General features: G+C 40.0%; 1 protein-coding gene across 3 annotated transcripts in view; it reads left to right on the top strand.

The window, feature by feature from the left end:
- dpyda.1 (dihydropyrimidine dehydrogenase a, tandem duplicate 1) overlaps nucleotides 1-17,473 on the top strand; it is a 326,140-nt gene that overhangs the window by 104,216 nt on the left and 204,451 nt on the right. For all 3 annotated transcript variants that reach the window (XR_009654732.1, XM_060922033.1, XM_060922034.1), the window contains exons 4-5: nucleotides 14,226-14,313; nucleotides 15,567-15,728. Coding sequence is in view for 2 of the 3 variants with exons in the window: in XM_060922033.1 (XP_060778016.1) it covers nucleotides 14,226-14,313; nucleotides 15,567-15,728 (250 nt within the window). In the remaining variant the exon portion in view is untranslated. The remainder of the gene's footprint in view (nucleotides 1-14,225; nucleotides 14,314-15,566; nucleotides 15,729-17,473) is intronic.

Below are 17,473 nucleotides of genomic sequence, written 5' to 3'. Positions count from 1 at the left end.
ACACACATATTGGTTCAGGCTTTTTTTTTTCAATAAACACACACACACACACACACACACACACACACACACACGCTTCAGGTTTCCCTGTCTCCCTCTGTGTCTCTCTCTTTGGTGTGTGCAGCTGTTGGCTCTGTCATGTGGTCAATGAGGGTCAGTAAGACAGTGGCAGCTGTGTCGGGTGCTGTTCTAACCCCAAGAGCATGCTGTAATCTCACCTTGGCCGTCTTCCCCCAAGTCTCACTCACATCATTACAAACAGGCCCACAGCTGCATCTACCACCAACACTTTGGTGTGTACCACTGGCACTCAGCTATATGTGCACTTGTGTAGAGTTGTGAAGTATAATGCATTGATGTTGTAAAGCATTATACAGTGGATTTTATGCTTTAAAAGCAGATGTCATTGTTTTATTTCTAGAGCAGATTAAATAGTTTCATTTTTCTTGTAGTTAGCGTTGCCTAGTATAGTTATTGAAAATAATTTCCTCAATTTCCCTGTGATGACCTGGCAACTTGTCCAGGGTGTACCCCGCCTTTCGCCCGTAGTCAGCTGGGATAGGCTCCAGCTTGCCTGCGACCCTGTAGAAGGATAAAGCGGCTAGAGATAATGAGATGAGATGAGATGAATTTCCTCAATTTGGTATCGTGTTACTTGCAAATCCATTTGATAAGTTTAGTCAGGCTGAGACTGTAGATGATTTCAGCCAAGATTAATGAAGATTCGAGAAAAATATGTAGAAGTAACAATTACAGTGTATTGTATATTATTCAGTATCTAAAGGGCAGGACTAAAAGATCCAAATTGTAATTGTTTGACCAGAGGTGAGCAATCAGGATATGTAGGCCTTTTCGTTTAGTAGTCAGTGTACTGATTTTACTGGAAACCGTGTTCTATTAGACATTAAGAGATAACTTTATCACATTTTCCATTCTGATCTTTTCCTTTAGCTATGATTAATTACTTGTTAATACGTTATTTGGATGGTTCATTGTAGACACTTTTTGGATTATCATGTGACAGCCTATCAACTGATTTCTCAACAATATGCAGAATAATGATTTTACCCTAACAGCCCACATAAATTAAACATTGGAATTGTTATAGGAATAGGAACAAACAGATAGTCTCCGGAGTCTATGATCTACTTTACGTCATAAGCTATAAACTGGACAATCAAAATAAAGCAAAAGAGTGATGTTGATAGCATATGGATTATCTACTAAATATCAGCAGCCATAATCTGGATAATCCAAATAAAGTAAAAGAAAAAGGGACATGTCTAAACAGTGTGGATAGATTATCTACTAAACCTCATCAATACTCAGATGCAAACTGGCTGATAGACTGGTTCAGGAGTCACTTGACATGTCGATGGTCTATGTATATGGTCTGTATCTCTGCAGACGATTTATAAAGCATCTATCTATCTATCTATCTATCTGTCTAAGGTATCTATCTATCTATCTATCTATTATTATTATTATTATTATTGGGGCAATGGAGGCTCAGTGGGTTAAAACTCTGGGTTTCTGATCAGTGGATCAGGGTTTCAAGCCCCAGCTCCGCCAAGCTGTCACTGTTGGGCCCTTGGGTAAGGCCCCTAACCCTATCAGCTCAACCTAACCATGTTGACTCCACATAGAAGTGGGAAAAATATGTAAAGAAAGAAAAAGAAGATTATTGTTGCTGTTATTTGGTATGTTAGCAGTATTAGCTAAACCTGTGTTGCTGCCGTTGACATTATTATTATTATCTCATTCATTGAGATAATAATAATAATGTCAACGGCAGCAACACAGGTTTAGCTAATATTGCTAACCCTGTGTTGCTGCCGTTGACATTATTATTATTATTATTATTATTGGCGGCACGGTGGTGTAGTGGTTAGCGCTGTCGCCTCACAGCAAGAAGGTCCTGGGTTCGAGCCCCGGGGCCGGCGAGGGCCTTTCTGTGCGGAGTTTGCATGTTGTCCGCGTGGGTTTCCTCCGGGTGCTCCGGTTTCCCCCACAGTCCAAAGACATGCAGGTTAGGTTAACTGGTGACTCTAAATTGACCGTAGGTGTGAATGGTTGTCTGTGTCTATGTGTCAGCCCTGTGATGACCTGGCGACTTGTCCAGGGTGTACCCCGCCTTTCGCCCGTAGTCAGCTGGGATAGGCTCCAGCTTGCCTGCGACCCTGCAGAAGGATAAAGCGGCTAGAGATAATGAGATGAGATTATTATTATTAGTAGTAGTAGAACTATCTCAAAGCACATTTTAACTGGCACCTGCCCATATTCCTGCACACTTGCACAATATCCAGGTACCTTGTTTACACTTATTTATTCTGCAGAGACTACTTGCGTCCCTACTTCAACCCTTATGTGTCCCAACGTCTGTACTGTACTGTATTTCAGAAAAGAATCAACTAAAGATCATAATTTTGTACATCCTATATTAGCATATTTTATTTTCTAGGAATATTTGGAAATTTGCAGAAAATCCTTCAAAGCTTATAAGCCTGAGAAGACTAAAAATTTTCCCATGCAACTAAACAGAAGATACAGCAGATTATTCATCAGGGTAGTTTGCAACAGCTATAGACCATTACAGATCATTCAATATAATAATTAGAAAGAAAAAATATGTGGATGTAGCAAAATGTACAGATGGTAAATATAATTTACTTGCAGGATTTCTAGTGCAGTAACAATTTTATAGAAAATATATTATGCATAATAATAATGATGATTAAAATCAAATACCTTTTATGAGCCTTTAAAAAATCAATATCAAGTTTTAAATGCATTTTACACGTTTTACAGCTTTGAAAGAAAGACAGTTACAGTGGTGCTTGAATGTTTGTGAACCCTTTAGAATTTTCTATATTTCTGCATAAATATGACCTAAAACATCATCAGATTTTCACACAAGTCCTAAAAGTAGATAAAGAGAACCCAGTTAAACAAATGAGACAAAAATATTATACTTGGTCATTTATTTATTGAGGAAAATTATCCAATATTACATATTTGTGAGGGCGGCACGGTGGTGTAGTGGTTAGCGCTGTCTCCTCACAGCAAGAAGGTCCTGGGTTCGAGCCCCGGGGCCGGCGAGGGCCTTTCTGTGTGGAGTTTGCATGTTCTCCCCGTGTCCGCGTGGGTTTCCTCCGGGTGCTCCGGTTTCCCCCATAGTCCAAAGACATGCAGGTTAGGTTAACTGGTGACTCTAAATTGACCGTAGGTGTGAATGTGAGTGTGAATGGTTGTCTGTGTCTATGTGTCAGCCCTGTGATGACCTGGCGACTTGTCCAGGGTGTACCCCGCCTTTCGCCCGTAGTCAGCTGGGATAGGCTCCAGCTTGCCTGCGACCCTGTAGAAGGATAAAGCGGCTAGAGATAATGAGATGAGATGAGACATATTTGTGAGTGGCAAAAGTATGTGAACCTTTGCTTTCAGTATCTGGTGTGACCCCCTTGTGCAGCAATAACTGTAACTAAACGTTTCCGGTAACTGTTAATCAGTCCTGCACACCGGCTTGGAGGAATTTTAGCCCATTCCTCCGTACAGAACAGCTTCAACTCTGGGATGTTGGTGGGTTTCCTCACATGAACTGCTCGCTTCAGGTCCTTCCACAACATTTCGATTGGATTAAGGTCAGGACTTTGACTTGGCCATCCCAAAACATTAACTTTATTCTTCTTTAACCATTCTTTGGTAGAATGACTTGTGTGCTTGGGGTCGTTGTCTTGCTGCATGACCCACCTTCTCTTGAGATTCAGTTCATGGATAGATGTCCTGACATTTTCCTTAAGAATTCGCTGGTATAATTCAGAATTCATTGTTCCATCAATGATGGTAAGCCGTCCTGGCCCAGATGTAGCAAAACGGGCCCAAACCATGATACTACCACCACCATGTTTCACAGATGGGAGAAGGTTCTTATGCTGGAATGCAGTGTTTTCCTTTCTCCAAACATAATGCTTGTCATTTAAACCAAAAAGTTCTATTTTGGTCTCATCTGTCCACAAAACATTTTTCCAATAGCCTTCTGGCTTGTCCACATGATCTTTAGCAAACTGCAGATGAGCAGCAATATTCTTTTTGGAGAGCAGTGGCTTTCTCCTTGCAACCCTGCCATGCACACCATTGTTGTTCAGTGTTCTCCTGATGGTGGACTCATGAACATTAACATTAGCCAATGTGAGAGAGGCCTTCAGTTGCTTAGAAGTTACCCTAGGGTCCTTTGTGACCTTGCCGACTATTACACACCTTGCTCTTGGAGTGATCTTTGTTGGTCGACCACTCCTGGGGAGGGTAACAATGGTCTTGAATTTCCTGCATTTGTACACAATCTGTCTGACTGTGGATTGGTGGAGGCCAAACTCTTTAGAGATGGTTTTGTAACCTTTTCTAGCCTGATGAGCATCAACAGCGCTTTTTCTGAGGTCCTCATAAATCTCCTTTGCTCATGCCATGATACACTTCCACAAACATGTGTTGCAAAGATCAAACTTTGATAGATCCCTGTTCTTTAAATAAAACAGGGTGCCCACTCACACCTGATTGTCATCCCATTGACTGAAAACACCTGACTCTAATTTCACCTTCAAATTAACTGCTAATCCTGGAGGTTCACATACTTTTGCCACTCATGGATATGTAATATTGGATCATTTTCCTCAATAAATAAATGACCAAGTATAATATTATTTGTCTCATTTGTTTAACTGGGTTTTCCTTATCTACTTTTAGGACTTGTGTGAAAATCTGATGATATGCAGTAATATAGAAAATTCTAAAGGGTTCACCAACTTTCAAGCACCACTGCATGTTTAGCTGAATACATTTAGCCTATAATCAAAATTCTATTGCATTTGAGTGACTTCACAAAATATCATTCGTAAATTTAACTTGTGTCATAATTTTGTTTCATTCTCAAGGTTTGCGGTCACATCACCTGCTCATCATAACAAACAGGAGGATGGTACAGTGGATATAAAAAGTTGTCCACACACACTTAAAATGATAGGTTTTCCTGATGTAGAAAAAAATGAGACCACAATAAATAATTTTAAAAAATTTTCCCACCTTTAATGTGACCTATAACCTGTACAATTCAATTGAAAAACAAACAAATCTGTTCAGGGGAAAACATAAAAAATAAAAAACGTACAATCAGCTGGTTGCATAAGTGTGCACACCCTTAAACTAATACTTTGTTGAAGCACCTTTTGATTTAATTACAGCATTCAGTCTTTTTGGGTTCACACCTGCCATCAATTAAAATGACTCTGATTAACCCCAAATAAAGTTCAGACATTTACTCAGTTGCATCCTCCAGCAAAAGCCAGCGTTCGCAGAGAGCTTACAAAGCATCAAAGGGATCTCAGTGTTGAAAGGTATCAGTCAGGAGAAGGGTACAAAAAAATTTCCATGGCATTAGATATACCATGGAGCACAGTGAAGACGGTCATCAAGACGTGGAGAAAATACGGGACAACAGTGACATTAGCGAGAACTGGACATCCCTCCAAAATTAATAAAAAGACAAGACGAAAACTGGTCAGGGAGGCTGCCGAGAGGCCTACAGCAACACTGAAGGAGCTGCAGGAATTTCTGGCAAGTACTGGTTGTGTACTACATTTTTTTTGTTTATTTATTCGCACAAAAAACATAAACAGTGAAGTAATTAAATTAATTTAAAACAAAAAAGTGCAGGAGGAGAGAAGAAGCCTAACAAGGCTTATGCTAAGCCCTCCTCCTTTAAACTAAACAATTACTAGCACAATGTTAATGAGACAATTCTCAGATGAATTAGTAGAACATAGATATAACAAAAATCTAATACAGTTCAATGGATTGCAAAATAAGAATATACAATTAAATCAATAACAATGACAAAAAATAATACAAGACGCAAATGCATTCTAATAACATACTATAAATCAAAACCTAAGTACATATGATGAAATAGAGGATTTAGAAGTGGTTGGGATTGGATAGCAGATGATTTTTAAGGTTACGTTTGAAAGTTATCATAGAGGTAAAATTCTTTAGGGAGAGGGGAAGATCATTCCATACATTTATGCATTTGTATTTCACACTCATTTGGGTCAAGGAAGTTCTGAATAGGGGAATGTGTAACTGAGTGCTTTGGCGAGTTAGATAATTGTGAAACTGTGAACAAAAATTAAGAAAGCTGTCAAAAGTGTCAGGCAGATTGAGATTTATGAATTGAGCTGTGAAAAGAGCTAGTTGAAATCTGTTAATATCCAAAATATTCAAAATTCTAAGCTTTTCAAACAGCGGTGATGAGTGTGTGTAGTATCTGGAACCGGTGGTAATACGTACAAATTTTTTCTGTAGTATTAATATAGGGTGAAGGGAAGTTCTGTAGGCACATCCCCAAACAATATTACAATAGATGAGGTAAGGGTAGATTAAGCTGTTATATATAGTAATAAGGGTTCTCTGTGTTAGAAAGTGTCTAATTTTTCCCATAATCCCGATAGTTTTTGAAATTTTATTTACTAGCATAGCAATATGGGCCTTCCATGTCAATTGATCGCCAATCAGTATTCCTAGGAATTTTGCCTGGCATTCTTCGTAGAGGGGAAGGTTCTTTAAGAAAATATTGTCATTTTTTCTATTGTATGTCTTGTTTTTACTACAAAAGATAAAGTAGTACATCTTTTTAACATTAACGAACAGCTTGTTGACTTCAAACAAGCTTTTTAATGACTTTTTCTAATTCTTGGTTGGCTAGTCATATTAAAGACTCAAAGTCTGCATGCGAAAGGAAAAGATTTGTATCGTCGGCAAATAAAATAAAAAAGATAATTGAAGATGCTTCAGCAAGGTCATTAACATAGATTAAAAACAATAAAAGGTCCAAGAATTGATCCCTGAGGAACTCCACAATTTACTGGTTTGCATGATGATGTGATTTCATAAAGAGCAACATACTGTTGTCTGTCAGATAGGTAACTAATAAACCATTTAAGTGCTGTGTCATTAATGCCGTTTTTTTTTTTAGCTTTTTGAGAAGAATAGAATGGTTTACCGTGTCAGACGTTTTGGATAAGTCTAGAATGATTCCTATGGTAAATTCTCTATTGTCAATAGCCGAAGTAATTCTATCCATTAATTGTATAAGTGCCATTGAGGTAGAGTATCCCTTTCTAAAACCATATTGGTGTTTGTACAGAATATCGTTTTGGTTTAAATGTTTCAAAAGACGATTGTATATTAATTTCTTGAGAATCTTAAATATGCAGGGTAGGAGTGAAATTGGGCGGTAATTATTACAGTAACTGAGGTAGAATCATTGCTTTTAAAAATAGGAATCACTTTTGAAATTTTAGTTGATTTAGGCACCATGCCGTTTTGAACTGATAAAGTTAAAATATGTGTCAGAGGGCAAATAATATGGGGGAGGGATATCTTTAAAATTTTAGGACTAATTTCGTCGTGTCCAGCAGCGAAATCTTTCAGATTGCATATTATACCTTTAACTTCAGCAGTGGAAGGTGGTTCAAAAGACGTCAATTGACTATTCAAATGAGTCTTGATGTAATCGAGTGGATCTTTCACCACGGTGGGAATTTTGCTTTCTAGGGTAAGGCCAATATTAACAAAAAAATCATTAAATTCTTCGGATATCTTACTTTTATCTGTGATAATTTGGGAACCATTTTGTATTTTGTTTGGGACTGCTTTTGTTCTATTGTTGCGATTTAACAAGTCATTAATTACATTCCATGTCTGCTTAACATTATTAGAAGCTTCTGTGAATTTGCTGTGATAATATTTCTTTTTGACAATTCTTAATGTATGATTTAATTTGTTTTTGTATTCTTTGTAGGTACTCTCAGTCAGGGGCATTGGGTTTCTAACATACTTCACGTAGAGTTTGTTTTTCTTCTTAACTGACTTAAGCAGGCCACAGGTCAACCATGGTTTTCTGTGGGAATGTTGACCTAATTTTGCAGTTTTCTTTGGAAATGATTCATCAAAAAGTGAAGTAAATGTACTAAGAAATTTGTTGTAGGCCATTTCTGTGTCAGTTTCATCCAAAACGGAATCCCAAGATGTGTCTGTTAGGGATTTGATAAATTGTGACAACAATCTCCTGTATTCTCCATATGTGTGGACTATGAGGTAGAGTCAAAGACAAACATCCAGGCCCAGCTAAATTTTCCAAAAAAGTAGTTCAACTCTTCCAAAAACATGTGGGAAAATGTGTTATGGTCTGATGAACCAAGGTTGAACTTTTGGCCACAATTCCAGATGGTATGTTTGGCGAAAAAACAAACACTGCACACCACCAAAAGAACACCATACCCATGGTGAAGCATGGTGGTGGCAGCATCATGTTTTGGGGTTGTTTTTCTTCAGCTGGAACAGGGGCTTTAGTCAAGGTGGAGGGAATTATGAACAGTTCTAAATACCAGTCAATTTTGGCCCAAAACCTTCAGGTGTCTGCTAGAAAGCTGAAGATGAAGAGGAATTTCATCTTTCAGCACAACAATGACCCCAAAAAAGTTTTGGAATGGCCCAGCCAGAGCCTAGTCTGGTTAACACCAGACCATAGCACAAGTGAAATATGGTCTGGAATCCGCCTATTGAATTTCTCGTAGGGGAGGTGTGGTTTACGATTGTCAACGGCCGTTTATTGGACGTTGCGAATGTCAATCATTTGGCGTATACGTAGCCCATGGCCAATCATGGCAGTTGTACCCGGTGATGTAGTTAGAGCGACGAAGAAGACGAAGAGGCGAAGAAAGACTGTAATGCCAAACGCTGTTCTTTTTTTAAAACAAACTTTTGCTCTAAACTATTCAGAACAGTGTCTAAAGCTTGATCGAAAGTTTGGTTCGTATCGCTCGCCGCCATGTTAAATGTGATCCGTAAACAGTCCCAAATAAACTACAAGCTTCCGTTTGTCGAGTAGTACGCGTCACCGTCATTCCACCCCTCCCCACTCTCTGATTGGCTCCCTAACTCAGGCGAGCCTTTAGACCATAGTTTCCATGCTGTCTTTTCAGATCGGAACGATTGTGCAAAGCAGCATGGGATTTCCCAGGCTAGCCAGAGCCCAGACCTAAATCCAATTGAAAATCTGTGGGGTGACCTGAAGAGGGCTGTGCACAAGAGATGCCCTCGCAATCTGACAGATTTGGAGCGCTTTTGCAAGGAAGAGTGGGCAAATATTGCCAAGTCTAGTTGTGGCAGGCTGACAGACTCCAACCCAAAAAGACTGAATGCTGTAATTAAATCAAAAGGTGCTTCAACAAAGTATTAGTTTAAGGGTGTGCACACTTATGCAACCAGCTTATTGTATGTTTTTTAATTTTTATGTTTTCCCCCCTAACAGATTTGTTTGTTTTCAATTGAATTGTACAGGTTATAGGTCACATTAAAGGTGGGAAAATTTTTGAAATTATTTATCGTGGTCTCATTTTTTTTACATCAGAAAAACCTAGCATTTTAACAGGGTGTGTACAACTTTTTATATCCATTCTAATACTCTTAATATTTTTTATTTTGACATTCTGTCACGCTCCCGGGCTCACCCAACACTCAGGACTCCACTTCCCACAATCCCCGTCACACACCAGTCACTACCATGTGCACTCCGTCAGTTAACCCGGAGCCACTTCCTAGGAGTGGCTCCCCCGAGTTCTAATCACCATCACGTGTACCTTTTTGTTTCCGTTTGTTTTTATACCCCTTTGTTTGGTTTGTTCATCGCACAGTATTGCCTCTACATTTCGTGAGCCTACTGAGCGTTATCATTCTGATTGTATTCCTGTATATATGACCCTTTTTGCCTTCCAGTTTTTTCCCATTTCGCCTGGCCCCTGTGTGTGTTTGCTCGTTTCTCTTGCTTCCCAGTTTCTCGATCCTCGCATGTTTTCCGATTACGATTTGCCTAGCCCTTGTGTTTAGATTGCCTGTGTTTTTCTGATTCCCGGTTCTTGGACTAGTATGGAATCAATTTTGTGCCAAAATGTTCATACAATACTTTTGAAATATCAAACAAAAATGACAAATCAAAATACAAAAAAAAGTCAATTTTTTTAGACTGTCAAACAAATTATTTGTGTAATCGTGCAAAATATCAGTCTATTACTCTTCAGAAACCTTTTATTTTTGTTCCGCGTCTTTCTCAGTTTTGTTTGACGTAATTTATCTTGGTTGCGATTCCAGCTTTCTCGTTTGCGCTCCCTGACTTTTTGCTTGCAGTTTTGGCACAAACTTCATGTGTGGGTGGGCTGTCCAGGAATGCATTCCCATTGGGTAACTTGTGTTTGACTGACAGCTACGCTCAGCCATTCCCTACTCGGATTCTGGCGGACTGTTTGACGAGTGACCGATCCATTGACGGTAAACAAGGATCGAATGGACTTCAGTGGCGACTATGATATTGAATTAATTCAACAAAGTGTAAGTACGGGACAAATGTGTTGTATGTGTTGCAGTAGTGCACATTATGCAGGCGTTTCATGGCAAGTCAAATGTTAGACTTAGCTCCACTACCCAATATAATAGCTGTCTTGCTAACGTTAAACACGCCTGCATAATGTGCACTACTGCAACACATACAACACATTTGTCCCGTACTTACACTTTGTTGAATTAATTCAATATCATAGTCACCACTGAAGTCCACTCGATCCTTGGTTACCGTCAATGGATCGGTCACTCGTCAAACAGTCCGCCAGAATCCGAGTAGGAAATGGCCGCAACAGCCTCCGGGGGAATTGCTGAGCGTAGCTGTCAGTCAAACACAAGTTACCCAATGGGAATGCATTCCTGGACAGCCCACCCACACGTGAAGTTTGTGCCAAAACTGCAAGCAAAAAGTCAGGGAGCGCAAACGAGAAAGCTGGAATCGCAACCAAAATAAATTACGTCAAACAAAACTGAGAAAGACGCGGAACAAAAATAAAAGGTTTCTGAAGAGTAATAGACTGATATTTTGCACGATTACACAAATAATTTGTTTGCCAGTCTAAAAAAATTGGCTTTTTTTTGTATTTTGATTTGTCGTTTTTGTTTGATTATTTCAAAAGTATTGTATGAACATTTTGGCACAAAATTGATTCCATAGACTATTGCCTGTTTCCTGACCACGATTTGTCTAGCCCTCGTTACTGTTTTGGATCTCTTGGTATTGACCTGGCCTGGCTTTGGTACATTGTCTTTTTCCATTGTGCTCATTAAACCGTTGAGTTTATTCATAATCCGCGAGCATCTGGTTTGTTACAGCCGCGTTACACATTCCTTACATCATCCTGATTGTCACTGTCATCCAAACATGGTGGGTCATCATCATTGGCCTCATCAGTTGAGATGTGGGTGCTTCCAATAGCTAGCCATGCCTCAGAGAGTCACTGTAACTTCTCAGCTGGTCAGTCAGTAGCGAAAAAATTAGCAAATACTTCAAAAATGTCAGTGGCAACACATCCAATTTCCGGTTTCAAAATAAAGGTATGGTGTTCATGTATCCACAAGCAAGTGTTATTTAATGAATGAAGGTTATACTATAGCAGATGTGTCTTTTAAAAATCATGACTGTGACAGTAGAATTCTATGTGGCCATCAGCAGCCGCTATAGAGTACAGAACGTTAACAAGGGCAAGCATTATTTAAGTTTCTTCCAAGCAGCATTAATAATCATTACACAATTACAATGCATATGATTGTGGCTTTATTTGTGCTTCCAGTTAGGACATACTTTTTTTATCCTGTGACAGTTGAACTTCTTTTAAGCATAAGGTGATCCCATTTCCCAAAGTATATTAATAAAATTGTTTCTCAAAAGAAGACTGACTGGTACTTGTGGAGACAGTAGATTCATAAAAATTATTATTACAATTGTAATGTCTCTTTGGCTGGATTTTGTTGAATTGAATTCTGCTTTCTATTACAAACTCCTCTGACTTAATAGAAACAGTGAATAACAAATTAGGTACCTGCACACACTGAGCGTCTGTACTACCTCCACTCATCACACAAAGCAATCAAAGCCTTTGATTATTACTCAAGCCAAAATATGAAAAGAGGGAGAAGAGAGACTGAAAGAAAGGCAGCAGAAAAATCAGCTTATAGTGCTCTGCTAATCAACAGCTCCTTCATATTCAGCAGTGCTTATTGCATGATTGTTTGGATGCATTGAAAAAGCATGTGTACATCAAGCTATTTGATTGCATTTTAGAGCACAAAGCGGCGGTACGCTAGCTAATGCACTTTGCAGTGAGCCACTCTTTTCTGGAGAGCAGCTCGCCGTGCCTGCTTCAATTGCTGTGACCTAGAGCAATTCTTGAACAAATAAGATTGCCTTTGTGTGTGCATTTTTTTCTGTTGACATTTGCTAAGCACTTGGTCTACTGGCCATGGGAGATAGCCATGGGAGATGGGTAAGGACCTAAAATGTGTCTATACCCAGTGGCTTAAATGTTACCTTGAGAGAAAGCAAAAGAGAGCCAATAGGAATGGGACTCTTGTCCATGGCCATTGTGTAATAGTTATTTATATTTTTGAGTCCTTTTTTTTGCACTTGCCTTGTTTATTGTAGGTATTTATTTATTTATTTATTTATTTTTTTTTTTTTTAAGCAAGACAAAAAGTCCACAAATCAACTGAAGGTGCCCCCACACAGATTTTCATTTCAATCTCTGAGATCTCATCTTTATTAATGTTTTTGTCCCATTGACCTGCTTGGGAATGGCTTCACACACTCCAAGTCTGTACTATATAAAATTTCATTTTAAGGTCATCAATATTATGCATGACATACTACAACAGTCCAGTTCCAAGAAACTTTGAATAATGCACTTGTTCAACATGGGACAAGCTTTATAACTGACTGGTGTGTGTGTGTGTGTGTGTGTGTGTGTGTGTGTGTGTGTGTGTGTGTGTGTGATAGAGAGAGAGAGAGAGAGAGAGAGAGAGAGAAATATTTATGCGGTTATGGCTCTATATCTTTCCCCAAGCTGCTCGGTGTGTACCCTCCGTATTAATCATGCTGGAGGAGATAAGAGGTCTGACACTAGCCAGCGTCCTCAGAGCCTAGCTTTCTTACTTTAACAGCATGTGTGCTCCTCGGCGGAGACGCAGCGTGGCTCGCGCTTTCTCCCAGGCAAACACTGCTGCAATATCCATTATGCCAGGGGCCAAGGATAATTTATTGTCAAATAAGGAAAATGGATCAACACTAATGTCACTTGATGATCAGCCACCCAGGTTTAATAAAACATAGTGATGGTGGTGTGTGATGCTGTGCGGCGGTTTCCTGTCCTCACTTCTCTCTACCTGGCCACAACACTGTGGTAATTACCCTGCTGTCACTGTGATAAGTGGTATTAATGGCAGCCTTGTGCTCTTTAACCTGCACTGAGCTCCCAGCATCGGGAGATTATTATAGCCAGCCAGCTGTACTGTATGCTTTTGTGTTGCTGTGTGCATGTGTGTGCGAGGATATGGGGGACCACAATTTGATGGAACAGGTTTTTCTCCTCCTCTTTCTTTGCATATGCTTACCCCATATCCTCCTCCCCCACCCCCGTCCTTTTGCTTTCTCTCTCTATCAGTCTGTAAATTCTTTCTTCAGCTTGATGTCTCTCTCTCTCTCTCTCTCTCTCTCTCTCTCTCTCTCTCTCTCTCCTTCCTGACTGCTCACCCTAAAGGGGAACGCTCTGTTCCAAATTGGTGCTACATTATCTGAAATCATTAGTGTGGTGAGTCAAACAGCTGTGTGTGTTTTTAAATGTGTAAACTAATGAGTGCATGCCAACAGCAGGAATGGGGCCCTCCCTGCCACACGCCTCCTGTCACACATGCTCACAACCACAGGCAAAACATCCATTCTGATTGGCCATGAATATTTAATTATCCCTCTCCAAATTATTGTATTTATCATTGCAAACCTGTTTGTCATTGTCACCAATATGGCGATGTTGAGCTGCAGTCCATTCACTGTAGGATGATTCCCCAGGAGATGGAGCTGGACATTTTTTCCCCCCACAACCACTGTGGCTGTATATTAAAGTAACAAGCAACCTGACACATTAAGAGGTTCGAACTTGCCAGTATCTCCTCATGGTGTTGACCTAGTGTCCTCTCTATAGACCAAGTAGACCAGGATTTTTTTTTTACACTAAATAGAGCTATTGCGATGTACAACATGCAGAATAGTCACAGCCTATATGTTTTATGTTTTTATTTGCTGACAGATGCCTAAAGTGTGCAGATGCACCTTGTCAGAAGAGCTGCCCCACTAATCTTGACATAAAGGCTTTTATCACCAGCATCTCTAACAAGGTAATCATTTTTATATTTTATATTCTACAAATAACTAATTGCCTGCTGTTGCTCCAAATCAAGACTCAGTAATAAAATGACATGAAGCAGAACTGAGTTTAGAGACAAAGAAAGGCCACATTTATGAACACTGGATGGAGCAGCTTATTTATACTGTTTATTCATCCATTCATCATCAGTAACTGTTTTATCGTGATTTGTTTATATTTTGGGAAATATTATGGGTGGGTACTAACAAAAGTAATAACTGTGGGAGTGAGTGGGATTGGGATTAATAATTCTCTCTCTCTCATGCACACACACACACACACACACACACACACACACACACACACACACACACTTCTGTCTCAGTTCACCCTTCAAGTGTCAGAAGAGTGGTTTCAAATTCACAAAGGTTTTTACAAAACTGTGAATGTACTAATTTAACATAACATTGCTTGAGGGTTTCTACTTTTATTTTAAGTCATATTAAATCCCAAACATCCCCAAGAAAAGTTTTTTTGCATATACCCTTCTATTTTTTCATGTCTTGATTTTCATTAGTTAAAAGAAATTAAAATGGATGAAAAAATGTGAACCTATTTTTCATCTAACCTTGAAGATTTCAGTGGTATAGGAATACTTGGGTACTCTCTTTCTCTTTGTTGCACTCGTTCAGTCTTAGGCCGATAAATATTTTTATTCTTGCACAGAGGGAAATTTAACATTTAGAAAATGTAAAGAAAGCACACTACTGTGTTCAACAGTAGGCTTTAATAAAGTATTTTTATGAGATGAAGCTAAAGCTGTGAACAAAATGGTTTGTCTTTGCACACTTGACCTTCAAAATCTTTTAAATCTGTACTGTTTCAGATCATTATATAATGAACATGAAATAGCCCTTCATAAATGTTCTTGCTACCTGCCACCTGGAACCCACTGTTGTGCAGTCAAGGCTAGTGCCGTTCAGTGCACTTTTGTCGGATTTATAAAATTCATCTTTTGCTAACTTTGATTCAAGGCTGTCTTAGGGCAGTGCTATTTCTTCATTCTGCTACATTTTAATATGTTTGACTGTCATTGAACACTATTGTTGCTGTACCTCGCTTACAGCCTCTTAGGAAAAAGCATAAATAAAGGAAGAGAAAGAAATCATCTCCTGACAGTGCAGCATTCTTGGAGATTTTATGGCATGCTTTGGATTAGGAATTGTTTCACAGACCTGGGTTGGTGGGTTTGTTTTGCATGAGTGTCCATTTGTTATTTTGTAGAACTATTACGGGGCAGCGAGAGCGATCCTGTCGGACAACCCACTGGGCCTGACATGTGGGATGGTGTGTCCCACCTCAGACCTGTGTGTGGGTGGGTGTAACCTCTATGCCTCGGAGGAAGGGCCCATCAACATTGGAGGACTGCAGCAGTTTGCTGTTGAGGTACGGCAAAAATGTCTTTAAAGGAGATACACAGAACCTCATCTCATTATCTCTAGCCGCTTTATCCTTCTACAGGGTCGCAGGCAAGCTGGAGCCTATCCCAGCTGACTACGGGCGAAAGGCAGGGTACACCCTGGACAAGTCGCCAGGTCATCGCAGGGCTGACACATAGACACAGACAACCATTCACACCTACGGTCAATTTAGAGTCACCAGTTAACCTAACCTGCATGTCTTTGGACTGTGGGGGAAACCGGAGCACCCGGAGGAAACCCACGCGGACACAGGGAGAACATGCAAACTCCACACAGAAAGGCCCTCGCTGGCCCCGGGGCTCGAACCCAGGACCTTCTTGATGTGAGGCAACAGCGCTAACCACTACACCACCGTGCCGCCCATACACAGAACCTTTATTTTTAAATAAATTTCTGAGTGGATAGTATCTCCATCCTTGACTCTTGTATGCTGCATAACTGGAAATTAAAAAATATTTATTTTTGAGAGTTAAAATCAACCGCAAAGTTGGCATTCGAGCTGCCCCGCTGAGCCAGCCAGCCCTGAGTGCGTGACGTCACAGCGGGAACCGGTTTTAAGGCCGAGGCCTTTGACAGCTATAGACCAAAGTCATATAAATAAAAATTTATGGTGAAAGTAAGAAATACCGTTACTGACTTGCTCAACTAAGACTGATTTGACTTCACTGATTGTGGGTTGACTCTCATTAAAACAGGATAGGTGTTATAACTTATGCAACGTACATGTACATGCATGCATTTTCACTGATAAAATGTAAAAGGCTAATTAAATAATCAGATGAACTGAGACAATCACATTCTGAAACAAATTAAATAATCTTATACCAGTAACTTAAACAAACAATACAAGTTACATGCATTAATCTAAATGCAGCTAAACAACGAGTATTGTTGTTTTTGTTGTTTTTGTATTAAAATGAGAGTCGGAGCTTACCCGTCTGTGTTCTCGCTTCTTGAAGGCCGATCTTGTGGCCGATTGTTTTGAAACAATCTGACTTTCAGTTGTTCGTTCAGTTCTCCGTTCATTCATTTCTTCCACGTAAGGGCGAGATTTTGCTGCTGAGGCAAGCGTATCCAGCAGAGAAATCAAATGGCTGGTCCACTCATTCTCCATTTTCTCCATACTGAGTACTCCAACATTACTGCTTGGCTCAGGCAATTACTAAAACCCGGGACAGGACATCACCGGTTTTAGCAACAACCGCGGGGAGGTCACTGCCCGAGCGATAATATGTCCCGTTCCAACCCGGGTTTTAGCAACAGCCCTCGGCTCACACTCCGGGAGAACTGGTGCAACTGAACTTACTTTCCTTTTCTTATAGTTTCCTTTAATTGTTGGTACTGCACCCTCTTTCAATACGGTCTTATAGCCAACGCTCCTCAACAGATCAGAGGTCTCGTATGAGTTTTCAGTAAAATGTGCAGAGCAGAGGAGAGACCACTTCGTAGGCGCCCAATGTGCCCGTGAACTTCTCGCAAAACGCGTCCAAATCTTTGCAGTTTGATCATTCTTGGGCCAGGAATGCAACGTAAATCCACCTTCTGTTGTGTTGCTGCACCCGCCAGCAAGACATCTACATGGCATGGCGATAAATTAGCTCAAAATGGAGGATCAGAGTTGCAGTCAGCTCTGTGTTTTAGTATAGTGGAAATGGCGATGAGGCCGATAGACTTCCTGCTGTGACGTCATGGATGTCAAGGTCATTCACT

The sequence above is a fragment of the Neoarius graeffei genome, chromosome 5, assembly GCF_027579695.1.
Source record: "Neoarius graeffei isolate fNeoGra1 chromosome 5, fNeoGra1.pri, whole genome shotgun sequence".
NCBI lineage: Eukaryota > Metazoa > Chordata > Actinopteri > Siluriformes > Ariidae > Neoarius > Neoarius graeffei.
Note: the sequence above shows the minus strand (reverse complement) of the source record. Positions and strands in the feature narration are given on the sequence as shown.